The following is a 14,122-nucleotide window of genomic DNA, read 5'->3' as shown; positions in this document are numbered from 1 at the left end:
GACAACCTTGAACTCCTGATTCCTCTGCCTCTGCCTCCTGAGTACTATGAGTACCATGTGTGCGTCACTGTGCCTGGATGCAATCAGTGTTGCTGCTGTTTGTTTTATGTGTACGAATGTTTTGCCTGCATGTATGTCTGAATAGCACATGCGTGCCAAGTGCCCATGGAGGCCAGAAGAGGGTGTTGGATCTCCTGGAACTGGAGTTCCAGATGGTTATGAGCTGTCATGTGGATGCTGGGGACTGAGCCCAGGTCCTCTGGGAAAGCGGCCAGTGCTCTTAACCACTGAACCATCTCTTTCAGGGTTTTAGTATACCTTCCAGTGGTTCCGATGACTGTTAAATCTGCTGGCCTAGACCCTTGCTAGCCAGTTCCCCATTATGGCCTGAGAACTTGTAAGAAATCAGGAATTTCAGGACTTTCCTAAGATTGCTGGGTCAGAATCTACATAGCGTGCATGTGTGTGTATTTGTGTATGTGTGTGTGTGTGTGTGTGTGTGTGTGTGTGTGTGTGTGTGATGTGTGTGTTATGTTATCTGTGTGTGTTATCTCTGTGTGTATCTGTGTGTTATCTCTGTGTGTATCTGTATGTGTTTCTGTGTGTGTGTGTTATCTTTGCATGTGTGTTATCTCTCTGTGTGTTGTGTGTGTGTTGTGTGTGTGTATGTGTGCCGCCAGAGGTCAACATCTGGTGTCTTCCATGGCTGTTCTTCACTTTATCATTTGCAACGGGGTCTTTCACTAAGTCTGACACCCACTGGTTGGCTGAACTGGCTGGTTCTACGTCCTGTGTCCACTGTCCCTCTCCCCTGCACACCCATGCCTGCCTTCCAGGCTTTTTTTTTTTTTTAGACAAGGTCTCTCTATTATTTAGCTCTGGCTGTCCTGGAACTCGCTATGTAGATCAGGCTGGCCTTGAACTCACAGAGATCCACCTGCTTTCTGCCTCTTGAGTGCTGGGACTAAAGGTGTGTGCCACCATGCCTGGCTCATGCCTGGCCTTTTCACAGGGATGCCGGGTCCAAATTCAGATCCTTATGTGTGGGTGAGCACTTCACCTGCTAAGCCCTCTCTCCAGCTCCCCAGCTGCATTTTAACAAGCGCCCTGGACGACTCCATTGCGCTTAGCTTGAGAAGCATCAGTGCCTGGGAACCCACATGGGCACCCTGCATGAGATCCCAGCCCCGGGCTCTAGGTTCTTTTCCCACTCTGCTATTTCTCCTGAACCTCTGGGCCTAATTTTCTTGGCACCAAGGACATGACAGCAGCACTGGCTAATGGGACCTGTGTGAAGGTTCTAAGACACAATGACTGAAATCAGCGTGGTGTGTGGCATTAAAGAATACTCACCTGGCCGAGCAGTGCTGGCACACACCTTTAATCCCAGCAGAGGCAGGTGAATCTCTCTGAATCCAAGTCCAGCCTGGTCTACAGAGCGAGTTCTAGGTCAGCCAAGGCTACACAGAGAAACCCTGTCTCAAAAAACAAAAAAACAAAAAACAAAACACAAAAAAAAAAAAACCACCCAAACAAACAAAAAAACTCACTTGTTGATTTTGCCTCTTTTTCTAATACTGTTCTGAATTCTGGATAGTGCTCTGAGCTATGAATCCACTGAAGTGTTTGATATTATTTTCTAGAAGTAATTACAATAATACAAACAACAGCATTTACTAGGCGCCTAACACACGACCATCTCCCAGCTATGCTGAGGATTGAACCCAGGACCTTGTGCACACTAGGTTTTTGTTTGTTTGGTTTTGGGGGTTTTGTCTATTTTTTTTAAGTTTTGAGTTCCGTTTATTTATTTATTGGGTGTGTATGTGTACACACCATGGTGCACCTGTGCAGGCAGAAGGCAGGGTCTTTCTGTGTTGTAACTAAGCCCTGAACTTCCTATGTGCCCAGGAAGCGGCATCCTCCTGTTCCCGCTTCCCTTCCGGAGACCCTAACTGCATTTTCTCCCTTCCTTCCTCTGACCCAGCGGCTCAGGCCGAACCCAGCCACTGCCCTGATTGGCTTAAAGAATCCGCGACTCCACCCCCAGTCCCAATCAGGATAGGGGTGGAGCCTTCAAACTTCCTCTAGCTACCTCTGCCCCTAAGTATGGAAGAGCTTTAGGGAAATTTCGCCACCTGCTGTTCACTTCAGAAACTGCATGAACCCAGCTGGGTGGGGAAGTGCAATATTAACTGTTTAACACTTGAGTGTATACCCAAAGGACCCCGTGCTGGGTGGTACCCAGTTCTTGCCCTTACTTAGCAGTGGAGACTGACGTGGAAGTCCACAAATAAAGCTACAGTGTTACAGGTGTGGCGATGATGATGATGATGATGATGATAACAGTAAAAACAGCAATCGAATTAACGTAAACAGTGGCTGCGGTTTACTGACTGCCCTAGCCACTGTGCCAAGAATCTTTCTCGTCGCATCAGGGTGCTTTGGGGTGCAAAGGAGGAAAGCTGACGTGTCTGTGACTGGTGTGAGTAAGAAAAAGATAGATAACCTTTCCGTAGAAGAGTCAGGAACAATCCAGGGCACCCCCTAAGCTTCCACAGGGTGACCCAGCTTTCCACCATGAGGCAGACCCCCAGTACCCAAGCCAGGGGAGCCAGGCAGGAGGTGACCTTTTGTGTCTTGACTAAAATGGGCACATAAGCATGAAGGCCTAGTCAGGAGCAGAACCGGCTCCCTCAGCATGTAGACATGGCCACCGTGCCTGATCCCCCCCTGGTGACTACCGTGCCTTCCTCAGGACCCTGCTCCAGCAGCTGCAGAAACTCCAGACTCTGGTCACCAGCAAGATCTCCAGACCTTACAAGATGGCGGCCACTCAGACGGGCACCTGCCTCATGGTAGGTGCTGCTCCCGTGCACAAGGCCACCGCGGGGAGCTCCTCTGGAGGCCTGCTCTCTAGGAGAGTGAGCAGAGCCTGGAGGGGCCAGTGGCCTGGCCAGGCCAGTTCTGACAGATGTGTGATTGATACCACTGAATCCAGTGAAGGGCCAATCCTTGGGAAAGTGGCTTCCACAGACTCGGGGAGTGTGGCTCCTTTTGGAATGGGTGATGGGGAGTCCCTGAGAGCCCCCAAAGGACACCTAGGACAGGCTTTGGCCCTGAGGGCGGGGCCTTATTGGAGCTCCCCAGGGACTCTTGGCTCCCTCTTGTCAACTTCCTGGGGCTGAGAGTGTGATGTGGGGATATGTCCCCACCCTGGTCACAGCTGCAACCCTCCATTTCCCCTTCCTCTTTCTTCCCTTCCTGACTTCTCTCCCCTGAGGGTGAGAACCACATAGAACCCGCCCTCCTCTCCAGACACTGGCTTCCATGTTCCCCGGATTCCGGTGAGGGGGACCTGAGCAGCCTTGGCTGCAGCAGGGCCAGAGACTCCACCTCTAGGAAGCAGCCAGCTCTGGAGAGGCTTTCTTGGGGAAGCACTGAGCATGCGATGGTTTGGGGTGAGGAGAGTCAGAGGGGCGGCCAATCTTGTGGGCCCGCCCTGCCCGATCTGATGACTGCTCTGCCCGCTACTAGGTGGCAGCCTTGTGCTTCGTTCTGGTGCTGGGCTCCCTGGCGCCCTGCCTTCCTGCCTTCTCTTCCGGCTCGAAGACCGTGAAGGAAGACCCTATTGCAGCCGACAGCATCTACACAGCCAGTCAGAGTGAGTACCTCTCAGACTCCGGGTGGAAGCCGGCTGCAAAAGGGAAGCCATGCCAGGTGTGCCGGCACACACCTTTGATCCCAGCGCTCAGGAGGCAGAGACAAGTGGATCTCTACGAGTTCAAGGCCAGCCCAGTGTACATGGGGAGTTCCAGGCCAGCCAGGGCTACATAGTGAGACCCTGTTTCAAAAAACGTTTTAAGGGCTGGAGAGGATGGCTCAGTGGTTTGATTCCTAACCACCCACATGGTGGTTACAGGTGGCTCCCAGCCACTGTAACTCCAGTTCCAAGGGATTCAGTGCCATCTTCTGGTCTCTGAAGGCACCAAAGCATGCAAGTGATGCACACACAAGCAGGCAGAATCTCCATATACATTTAAAAAAAATTAAAAAAAATATTTTTCAAAGATCGAGATTGGAAACCTGGCAGTGGTGGCGCACGCCTTTAATCCCAGCACTTCGGAGGCAGAAGCAGGTGGATCTCTGAGTTCAAGGCCAGCCTGGTCTACAGAGTGAGTTCTAGGACAGCCAGGGCTACACAGAGAAACCCTGTCTCGAAAAACCAAAAACAAACAAACAAACCAACAAAAAGATTGGGGTTGGCATTATCTCATTCTACACTTTAATTTTGTAGATAGAGTAACTGAACCCCAATAAGGGTCTACAGTGTGTTTAATGTTAGTGGTAGAATTCGACCCAAACTCTAAGTCTGCCTCTCTGAGATCCTTTGGTGTGACTCAGAGAACAGTAGGGTGTTGTAGGTCCAACCTCTGTGTATGGGGTGGCAGAGGTTATGATGCATTGGCTAAGCACCGCTGTGTTTTAGTATCGGGACAGCAAATGAATGTCCGTCTTCGGTCACTTCTAATGTGGTAGAGACTGCTGGACACGCAGAGTTAAGAAAGATTCTGAGGCACAGGGGGACCCACAGCAAGGTGTCTGGGACTCTGCCGGGAGCACCGACCCCTGGTGAGAGTGATAGTTGTGTTGCGGGTGCCACCCCGTGGGGTACTGTGTGGTCCGGTGGTTCAGAGTCAGTCACAGCGGACACTGCTGTGGGCTGGTTGTATGACCAAGGGCGTGTATCTTAAGTTCTCTAGACACCCAGAAGCTGCTGTCCTTACGGTGCACAGTGGTTCTAGTGCATTCTAGGGGAGCATATGCCCGCCCTGCCTCCTGGACTAGCTCCTGATGTGAAGGGAAAGCCAGGGCGGGAAGAGTCAGTACAGGGACCGGCAAAGAACGGTGTGGCTTTCCGAGGCAGAGGCCACTTCGGGCAGGCCCTGGAGGATCTTGCAGGCCCCCCTTCAAATGCCAGAAGCAGGAATCTGACGTGGCAGAAGAGAAAGAGGAAACAGATGAGAGGTCAGAGAGAGGGGAGGGCAGGAGTGTGTTTAGGGGAGGGGTACTGCCGGGAGAGCCTGCAGGGAGGAGCGCTAGGAGGAAGAGGGATTGGATCCGCTGGGGAGCGCTGTGACTGGGGTGGGGGGACCCAGGCTCTGAGAGCCCCGTCTGTGGAGGCCAGAGGAGAAGACTGAGAACACAGTGGAGAAGGGCAGTGCCGTGGACATCACCCACGGAGGGGAAGGCCGGGCACGGGGAGCCTGCGGAGCGGAGCGAGCGCGGCCCCGGGCAGGGGAGAGGGCACGTCTGAGGAAGGAGGTGGCTTGTTGAGCAGACTGGTTTCCGGGCTACAGCTCCACACAATGCCAGGGGCCGCCTTTTCCATAGATCCCCCTAGATTAGACCCTGCAGGGGAAGCTGGGAGGGAGCCAGCAGGCTGGAGCCAGGAAGCCAGCTTGCAGGGGCCCTGGATGATGAGTTCTGGGAAGCAGGGCTTAAAACGCCTCATTTCTGGGGCTTCGTGTGAGACTCAGTGTGCTGTAAACTGAAGGCTTTATTTATGTAATACCTGGCACAGGTGTCCGGCGAATGTCCATTTCCCTCCCCTTGACTTCTCCGAAGGGTGACCTTGCCTAGAAGTGAAGAGAAAAAGTTTCCCTTAAGTCTCCTAGGAAGAGCCGGGCGTGGTGGCGCACGCCTTTAATCCCAGCACTCGGGAGGCAGAGCCAGGCGGATCTTTGTGAGTTCGAGGCCAGCCTGGGCTACCAAGTGAGCTCCAGGAAAGGCGCAAAGCTACACAGAGAAACCCTGTCTCGAAAAAACCAAAAAAAAAAAAAAAAATAAAAAAAAAAAATAAAAAAAAAGTCTCCTAGGAAGCGCGTGACATGGTAGGATTAGAACCCAGCTCTCAGCAGGTCCTGAAGGTGCAGTGCTGCGATCCCGGTTTCTCAGGTCAAGGCAGGAAGAGTGAAAGTTAAACAGTTACCCAGGCTACAAAATGAATTAATGACGAGCCTGAGCCACTCAGTGAGACCCTGTCTCAAAAGGAACCTGAGAGAAAGAGAGGCTGGGGGCGGGAAGATGGGTAAGCTGGCTCTGTATCCTGGTGGTAGAGTATCCGGCCTAGCGTGCCTGAAGCTCTGGGTTTGATCCCTAGGACCACACAGTGGAGGGGCGGGGTGGGTGAGGTGGAGGAATTCCAGTTTTCCGTAAGCAACCAACCGAGCACTCTCTTCTCAGAAGTGCTGCATTTTTGTGAGCTCGTGGTTTTGCTAAGCACACTTTCAGTCCCTTACACTGTATCACTCACCAATCCTTGAATCTCCGTGAGGTTGATTCTGCCATCCCCATTTTGCAGATCAACAAACAAATGCTCAGCAAAATCAGAGCAGAGTGTATGTGACTAAGCTGAGATCACACAGCCAGGGGTCCTTAGAGCTAGGACTAAGAGTCAGGCCTGTAAGACGCAGTGCCGCAGTGCCGCTGTTCCTGCCCAGCACATGTCTGGGCAGAGGGGGACCCTGAGGAGCACCCACGGCTCACCCTGTGCTTGTTCCCCAGTGCCCTCCCGAAGCCTGCTGTTCTACGATGATGGGACAGGTTCCTGGGAAGATGGCCGAGGTGCCCTACTGCCTGTGGAGCCCCCAGAAGGCTGGGAGCTCAAACCCGGGGGCCCAGGAGAGCCGAGGCCCCAGGCCCACCTCCGACATGACTATGTGGACAGCACCCATGAGACCACCAAGTACTTGAGTGAGACCTGGCCAGAGGACACTAATGACAACGGCACCAGCCCCAACTTCTCCCACCCCAAGGAGTGGTTCCACGACAGGTGAGTAGAGGGGTAGGATCTCAGGCTGCACCACCGTGAGTCATATCTTCCCGGGGGAGGGGCATCTTCCCGGGGGAGGGGCATCTTCCTGGGGGCGGGGCATCTTCGGGGGGAGGGGTATCTTCCCAGGGGAGGGGCATCTTCGGGGGAAGGGGGCATCTTCCCGGGGGAGGGGCATCTTCCTGGGGGCGGGGCATCCTTTCAGAGGAGGAGGTCCCTGGTCTAGACCCAGCTCACAGCTGAGTGATGGACTTCTCAAAGCAAATTCATGCCTGGATCCTCTTCTCTCTCCAGGGATCTGGGCCCCAACACCACCATCAAACTCTCCTAGGCCGCTCCGAGACCCAGGACACAGGACGGACACCCTGGCACCCAGAAGAGGCGTTCTCTTGCTCACTGACCCAGATCCAGCTCCCACCCCCGCCCTGGGGCCCTCTGCCCCAGGAGAAGGGGTCTTTCTTCTCCTCAGCCACCCCAGTCCCGGCTGTGGCTGGGGTCCCTCTCTGTCCCCGGACATTTGGACTGCTCCCCTGGGCCAACCACTCTGTCTCCACTTCTCTCTCCCACAATCACCCACCCTCCTCCAATAAACCACTCACTGGGCCACCACTCCGGTTCCTTTCCCATAGTGACCAACACGACCACTGTTCCTGGCCCCTCATACACACACACAAACACACAGACATGCATACAAACACGTGCCCACACGATCACACGCCCCCATCTCCTACTGTACAGAGACCAAGAACAGAAATTGTTTGTAAATAATGAACCTTATTTTTTATTATTGCCAATCCCCTAAGATATTGTATTTTACAAATCTCCCTCCCGTCATCTCTCCCTGTTTTGTATTTTACGAAGTTAGCGCGGGCTTTGCTACCCCTTGGCCTGGGACAGAGGGACACCCCACCCTCCCCTGGCTTCCCCATGCCGCTGCCCAAGCTGCTGGGCCTTTTTAATCGCCAAACTGCTCCCTCCACCAGCTCAGCACACGCTTTAAGAAAGCAAAATGAAAAAAAAAAAAAAAAGATTCAGCATCAATCCTGACTTTGTGTCTTCTTTGTGAGGGGTCCGGGAGTGAGGGGAGGAAATTCATTTCATGTTTCTGTGGGGGGTAGGGAGGGGTACCTGGGGAGAAGGCCTGTCTGTCTGGAGACTTTTGTCCAGCCAGTCACTGATTTTGGACTGGATAACTCAAATCCAATACCAATAACTACACTTAAAAAAAAGAAAAAAAGCTACTGGGTGGTGATGGTGCACGCCTTTAATCCCAGCACTAGGGAGAATTCACTCTCTGTGAATTCGAGGCCAGCCTGGTCTACAAATCGAGAGAGTCCATTACCCAGAGAAACCCTGTCTGGAAAAAAAAAAAAGAAAGAAAAAGTTTGATGCAGTGTTGTACACCTGTAATCTCAGTCAAGACGGGAGACAAGAGATAGGAGAACCTCTTGGAAACTCAGCTCACAGCCCACAGCAGAGACCCTACCTCAAAAGACAGAAGGTACACAGTGCAGGCATTTAATGCCAGCACTCTGGAGGCAGAGGCAGGCGGACCTCTGAGATCGAGGCTAGACTAGTCTGCATAGCAAGTTCAAGGCTACATAGTGAGACTATGTCTTTAAAAAAAAAAACAGAAAACAGAAAAAGTCAGAAGGCAAGAACACCCCTGAAAGTTGCCCTCCGACCTCCACATGAAAGCAAACACACAAGCACATGCAACAAAAAAAAGAAGACATGGAGGAGGAAGAGGGGACCTAAAACATGTAAATCTAAATCTAAGGGCTCCCAGCTGAGGTTAGGAAATGTCAGCATCCAGGTGATGCTAGAGGCTTGGATTTACAGACTGCGAAGAGAGAGAAGAGCTGAACACCAGGGAAGACCACAGAGAGGAGGAAGCAAGTGAAGGGAGACTGAGACAAAAGGAGGGAGAGGGAGGGGGTGGGAAGTGAGTGTCCAGAAACAATAGAGAAGCCTAGCAGCATCTCTGAGTTCAAGGCCAGACTAGTCTACAGAGTGAGCTCCAGGACAGCCAGGGCTACACAGAGAACTCTGTATTGGAAAGGAAAAAACAAAAACAAAAAAACAAAACAAAACAAAAAATCAAAAAAACAGAGAGAGAGGGAGGGAGCGAGCAGCTTTAAGACAGGGTGGAGTGACCAGAGTGTCAAACGCCATGGAGACTAGAAAGCTGAAGTGAGAAGGTCATGGTGCCCTTGGGAGGAGCTCTGGCAGAAGTGAGATGGAGGTGGGTACAGGAGGGATGGAGGTGGGAACGGGAGGGATGGAGGTGGGAATGGGAGGGATGGAGGTGGGAACGGGAGGGATGGAGGTGGGAATGGGAGGGATGGAGGTGGGAATGGGAGGGATGGAGGTGGGAATGGGAGGGATGGAGGTGGGAATGGGAGGGATGGAGGTGGGAACGGGAGGGATGGAGGTGGGAATGGGAGGGATGGAGGTGGGAACGGGAGGGATGGAGGTGGGAATGGGAGGGATGGAGGTGGGAATGGGAGGGATGGAGGTGGGAACGGGAGGGATGGAAGTGAAGGCTGGGAAGATGGGCCATGGACAAGGAATAGAAGGTGATCCCCAGAGGGGTCACCCAGACAAGATCAGGAGCAGTTCAGGCTGTTTTTCACACACAAGGAGACTGACCGTGATTATTTCTAGAAGACAGACAACAGACAGAAGACTGAAGGCGCCATAGTGGGGGATGGGAGCCAGAGAGCAGGGGAGGGGCTCCCTTGGACCAAGAAGACCTGGGTAAGAAGGGGCAGGTGTTCTACAGATGTAGACTGGGAGGAAGAGGAGACTGAGGAGCCGCGATAACTGTGAGGCTTGGGCCAGGGCAAGAGAGTATGGGCATGAAATGAAGACAAAAGAGACCATTTCAGGCAGTCCCACAGACTAACAGAAGTCTCTCTCCTTCCCCCATTCCTCAGCAGCATTCTCGTTCCTCACTAGCCTTCCTGTGTGGCGTTCTCCCGTTGCTCACTTGAACTGAGAACTGTGTATATCCCAGCAGGAACGGAATAGTCCAAGAGATGCCCTCCCCTCTCTGCAGTGCTGGGGAGGAAACCCAGGGCTTTGTATCAGTGCTTAGCCACCGACCTACATCCTCCTAAAGAAGGTTTTTGGTTGTGTGCTTATTTGTTTGTTTTGAGATGGAGTCTTACTATGTAGCCCTGGCTTACCTGGAACTCACTACAAAGGCCAGGTTGTCTCTCTCTACCTTCTGAGCGCTGGCATTAGAGTGTGCACCACCACGCTTGGCCAAGAAGGGCATTTTACAGATGAAAACAACAAACCAGTGTTCAGGGCTGAGGAGAAGTTCTGCAGTGAAGAGTGTGCACTAGGCGGGACGGTGGTGGCGCACGTCTTTAATCCAGCACTCGGGAGGCAGAGGCAGGCGGATCTCTGTGAGTTCGAGGCCAGCCTGGGCTACAGAGGGAGTTCCAAGAAAGGCACAAAGCTACCCAGAGAAACCCTGTCTCAAAAAACCAAAAAAAAAAAAAAAGTGTGCACTGCTCTTGCAGAGGACCCAGAGGTTCTCACCTCTCCTGATTTCCACAGGCTCGGGCACTCATGCACACACACACACACACACACAGACACACACACACACACACACACACACACACACACACACACGACACACACAGACACACACAGACACACACACACAGAGAGAGAGAGAGAGAGAGAGAGAGAGAGAGAGAGAGAGAGAGAGAGAGAGAGAGAGAATCATCTGACCAAGCCATCTGAATACCAAAGCTGTTATGTGAATACAGGTCTACCAGCTTCACCACAGTTCTTAGCGTTCTTCCTGTCCCCACTTCCTCCTCTAATGACCATGCAAGGGACTTGACTCTCAGGGTTTCCTGGAGCCCATGGCTAGCAAGTAGCTGACCTGGGGTCAGCTCCTCATGGAGGTCTATCCAAGATGCTTGCCCAGCCTGTGTTAGGATGTAGGGTTAATCCCCTCCCACAAGTCATCTATGGACTGTACTTCTGGGGGCGGGGTGGGGTGGGGTCACTGCCCCTACGGGGGTGTATCCCCCGCAATGGAGCAATAGTTTCAGTTGTCGTCAGTCCTGGCAGCCTGCTTTGACGCAGCCCATGTGACAGCTTTGACAATGCCAGTTATCCTGCCTCAATGACCACAGTAAACCCTTTGTTACAGCTGGAAACTGAAGTTCTGAAAACCGTGTGAACAGCTGAGGGTGAAGCCGTGAGCGGAGATGGACCAGGCAAGGCTCTAGACCCAAGAGGGCCGGACCAGCTCAGGAACCACCCGACCAAAATGAACACCTGCCTGATGTAGGTAACAAGTACCCTTGTGGGTCTCCCTAGGAGTGGAGGAGATAGGCCAGGCCACTTGGCTCCAAATGAGTCCAAGCTGCTTGGTCATCAGAGTGGCTATAAGCACATGGTCTCTGAAGGATGTGCTGTCTCCCTAATCTACTTAATGTCTCCAAGCCCCGGTGCGTGCATCAGTAAAATGGTACCCACCCTCCTAAAGCTGTTTGTGAAGTCAATGAAAACTTGCCCGGAAAATGCTTAGCGCCAGAGCCATTATGCAATAGACATCAGTAACCATTCTCTAAGTACAGGGGTAATGGGTGGGCTGGGCCCAGAGGAGTGAGCCGCAGCTAGGAAGGGCTGCAGAAGGTGGTGAGGCTGGTCGGGAAGGAGGCCAAGCCCTAGCGTCAAGATAATGCAGCCCGCAGCTAGCCCTGAGTAGGGAGGTGTGTGACGGTGGAATGAGGCCTGCTTTCAAAAGCACTAAGTGGGGAGAGCACTACAGGAAAGAGCCAAACAAAAACCCAACCCGGGAACCCAGCAGCCAGGCAGCTGGTGAGCGAATGGCAAACCCAGCCAGCACTACCATAATTCATGGGGGAGGAGGGCTACTCTGGGCCAGGTTGCTTGGGAATCAAAGCCCAGAATCCTAGAAGGGCAGACTCGAGGACAGCTGGGGTGCAGGGTGGGGGCTCCCCACCCCCCAGCAGCAGGATTTCTTTATAATTTGGCTTTAGGGAGAAAGCTTCTTTACGGCCAAGGAAGTTTAATCCAATTCCTTTATCCAAAAGGGGCTTGCTGGGCCACTAAAATGTGGGAAGCAAAATGATAGCAGACCTTTGGAAGTTTCCAGAATAGAGAGAAGGGAGGGCTCCACAGCAGATCAGTGGAGGGAAAAGGACATGGGTGCTGGTACCAGAGGCCTGGTACCAGGCGCTGCCACTCACCATGAGCTATTTTGAGCAACTAAATCATTGAATGTCATTTCTGAATCCTTCTCTACAGCATGGAGGAAGTGATAATACCTACCCCGAGGGATGTGGTTCGGGACAGAGGAGACGGTAGCTACTGTTAGAGTGTGCAGGGTACGCCTGATGAAATCTGCTTGGGCCAGAGAAGAGAGAAACATCAAGAAGGGATGTGTGGGGGCAATGGCTCTGGAAATGGGCTTTGAAGGATGGATGCTCTTTCCATAATGAGAGACAAAGAACCCAGGCGATGGATAACCTAAGCAAAGGCATAGAGCCAGGATGCAGAAGACCAGAGAACCCCAAAGCCTGTTCTCTACCCATGTGAGTCTAGCCTCTCCCACTTTCCCACACTCACAGGCAGTGGGAATGAAGGATGGACTACGCTAGACATCTGCACATAGGACAAGGAAAACTAGAAAGAAGCCGGTCAGCTGGACCAACTGAGGAGCCATATAGGAAAACTTTTGAGGGAGCCTCAGAATTTAAAAATCTGTCATAGAAGGGACTTTCAGGTGGAGCAGACAACCTAAATGATGCTATGAAGAACTGATACCAGGCCGGTCGGTGGTAGTGCAAGCCTTTAATCCAAGCACTTGGGAGGCAGAGCCAAGTACATCTCTGTGAGTTTGAGGCCAGCCTGGGTGAGTGAGTTCCAGGAAAGGCGCAAAGCTACACAAAGAAACCCTGTCTCGAAAAACCAAAGAAGAAGAACAAGAAAGAGAAGAAGAAGAAGAAGAAGAAGAAGAAGAAGAAGAAGAAGAAGAAGAAGAAGAACTGATACCAGTTCCAGAATAAAATGCATACAAGTGGATGGATGGATGGATGGATGGATGGATGGATGGATGGATGGATGGGGCTGGATGCTGGGATATGGGCCTTGAATACCAGACTGGAGTATAGGCAAAGGACAGCCATTAAATACTGAACGGAGGGGTAATCTGTGGTCGCAAGTCAACTTCAGAAAGATAAAGTCTGGGTCACAAATAGACGTTAGATCTGAGGCCTCACCCAGATTCCTTCAATGGTCCAAACGAAATGTTCAGTTGGAAAACACCCCCAAACTCAAGAGGAGATGATACAAACACAGACATGGAACTAAGAAGCCAGAGAAACCCAATATGGACCCCAGGGAAATCTCTAGTTCTTCTTTTTGGTCCCTTGGCTCCTCCCCTCACTTAATAGCTTCTGTCCTAGAAGGTACTGATTTAGCTGTCTGGGATACCCTGAATCCAGCAACTTAGAGGACTTCCAGAAGGCTGAGCATCCCAAGGTTGGGAGCTATGACTTTACACACAACCCAACTTGGTCCAGCTTAAGCCCTGGTCCTGAGAGCTCTAGGCCTGGAGATGGTGTCCCCACAGTTCCGAGATGTACCTAGAGATTGATGTAAGCTGTACGTTTCCTGTGCCCCTTCCTCAAGTCCAACTTGATCTCTAAACTCCCACAGCGCCGACAGGGTTAAAGCTGCCTCGTGTCACCGCCCCTGTCCGCCCCCCCCCCCACCTGCCTACAGCAGCAGCGAATACCGAAGCCGGAAAACGCGGGACAGAAGGGGGGGGGGGGTGCATCATTGCGGCTGAGTGACAGGTGGAGCGATGATTGGCAGGTGCCGTGCAGCTGGTACCAGTGCCAGGGCAGGGGCTCAGAGGTGGGCCGGGGCAGCGTCTGGCACCCTGGCCTTGAGCCCCCAGCGAGGTTGGTGGCCGCGGCCCGCTGCACCGGGCTCTCTTTCTCGGGGCCCCGGGCCGGTCAAGCAGCGCGAGGTGACGCCCTCCCCTCGGACCCCACGGCTTGCCGAGTGTTTCTAAGGTGACACTCCGGTGCAGGTGGCGGCAGCTACAGGCTCTGGCTGGGCTCGTCCTCCGGCTCCGGCCGTCCCGGGTTCGCCCCGGCAGCGCCCCACGCAGCATCCCGACCCTTCCAAGGACACAGTCTCCCCAGGGCTCAGGAACATCCCCGCTGGCCTTTCTCACGCGCGGCGCCCCGCAGCTCCCGGACTCTGTCGTCTGGGCGCAGC

General features: G+C 52.9%; 1 protein-coding gene across 1 annotated transcript in view; it reads left to right on the top strand.

The window, feature by feature from the left end:
* The window catches only part of Creb3l1 (cAMP responsive element binding protein 3 like 1), a 41,326-nt gene extending 33,450 nt beyond the window's left edge, over positions 1–7,876 (top strand). The window contains exons 9-12 of the mRNA XM_006984335.4: positions 2,759–2,858; positions 3,538–3,664; positions 6,568–6,835; positions 7,130–7,876. Of these exons, the coding sequence (XP_006984397.3) occupies positions 2,759–2,858; positions 3,538–3,664; positions 6,568–6,835; positions 7,130–7,166 (532 nt within the window). The 3' untranslated portion in view covers positions 7,167–7,876. The remainder of the gene's footprint in view (positions 1–2,758; positions 2,859–3,537; positions 3,665–6,567; positions 6,836–7,129) is intronic.
* Positions 7,877–14,122: the final 6,246 nt, after the last annotated feature.

The sequence above is a fragment of the Peromyscus maniculatus genome, chromosome 4, assembly GCF_049852395.1.
Source record: "Peromyscus maniculatus bairdii isolate BWxNUB_F1_BW_parent chromosome 4, HU_Pman_BW_mat_3.1, whole genome shotgun sequence".
Taxonomy (NCBI): domain Eukaryota; kingdom Metazoa; phylum Chordata; class Mammalia; order Rodentia; family Cricetidae; genus Peromyscus; species Peromyscus maniculatus.
This window is presented reverse-complemented; position numbering and strand designations above follow the sequence as displayed.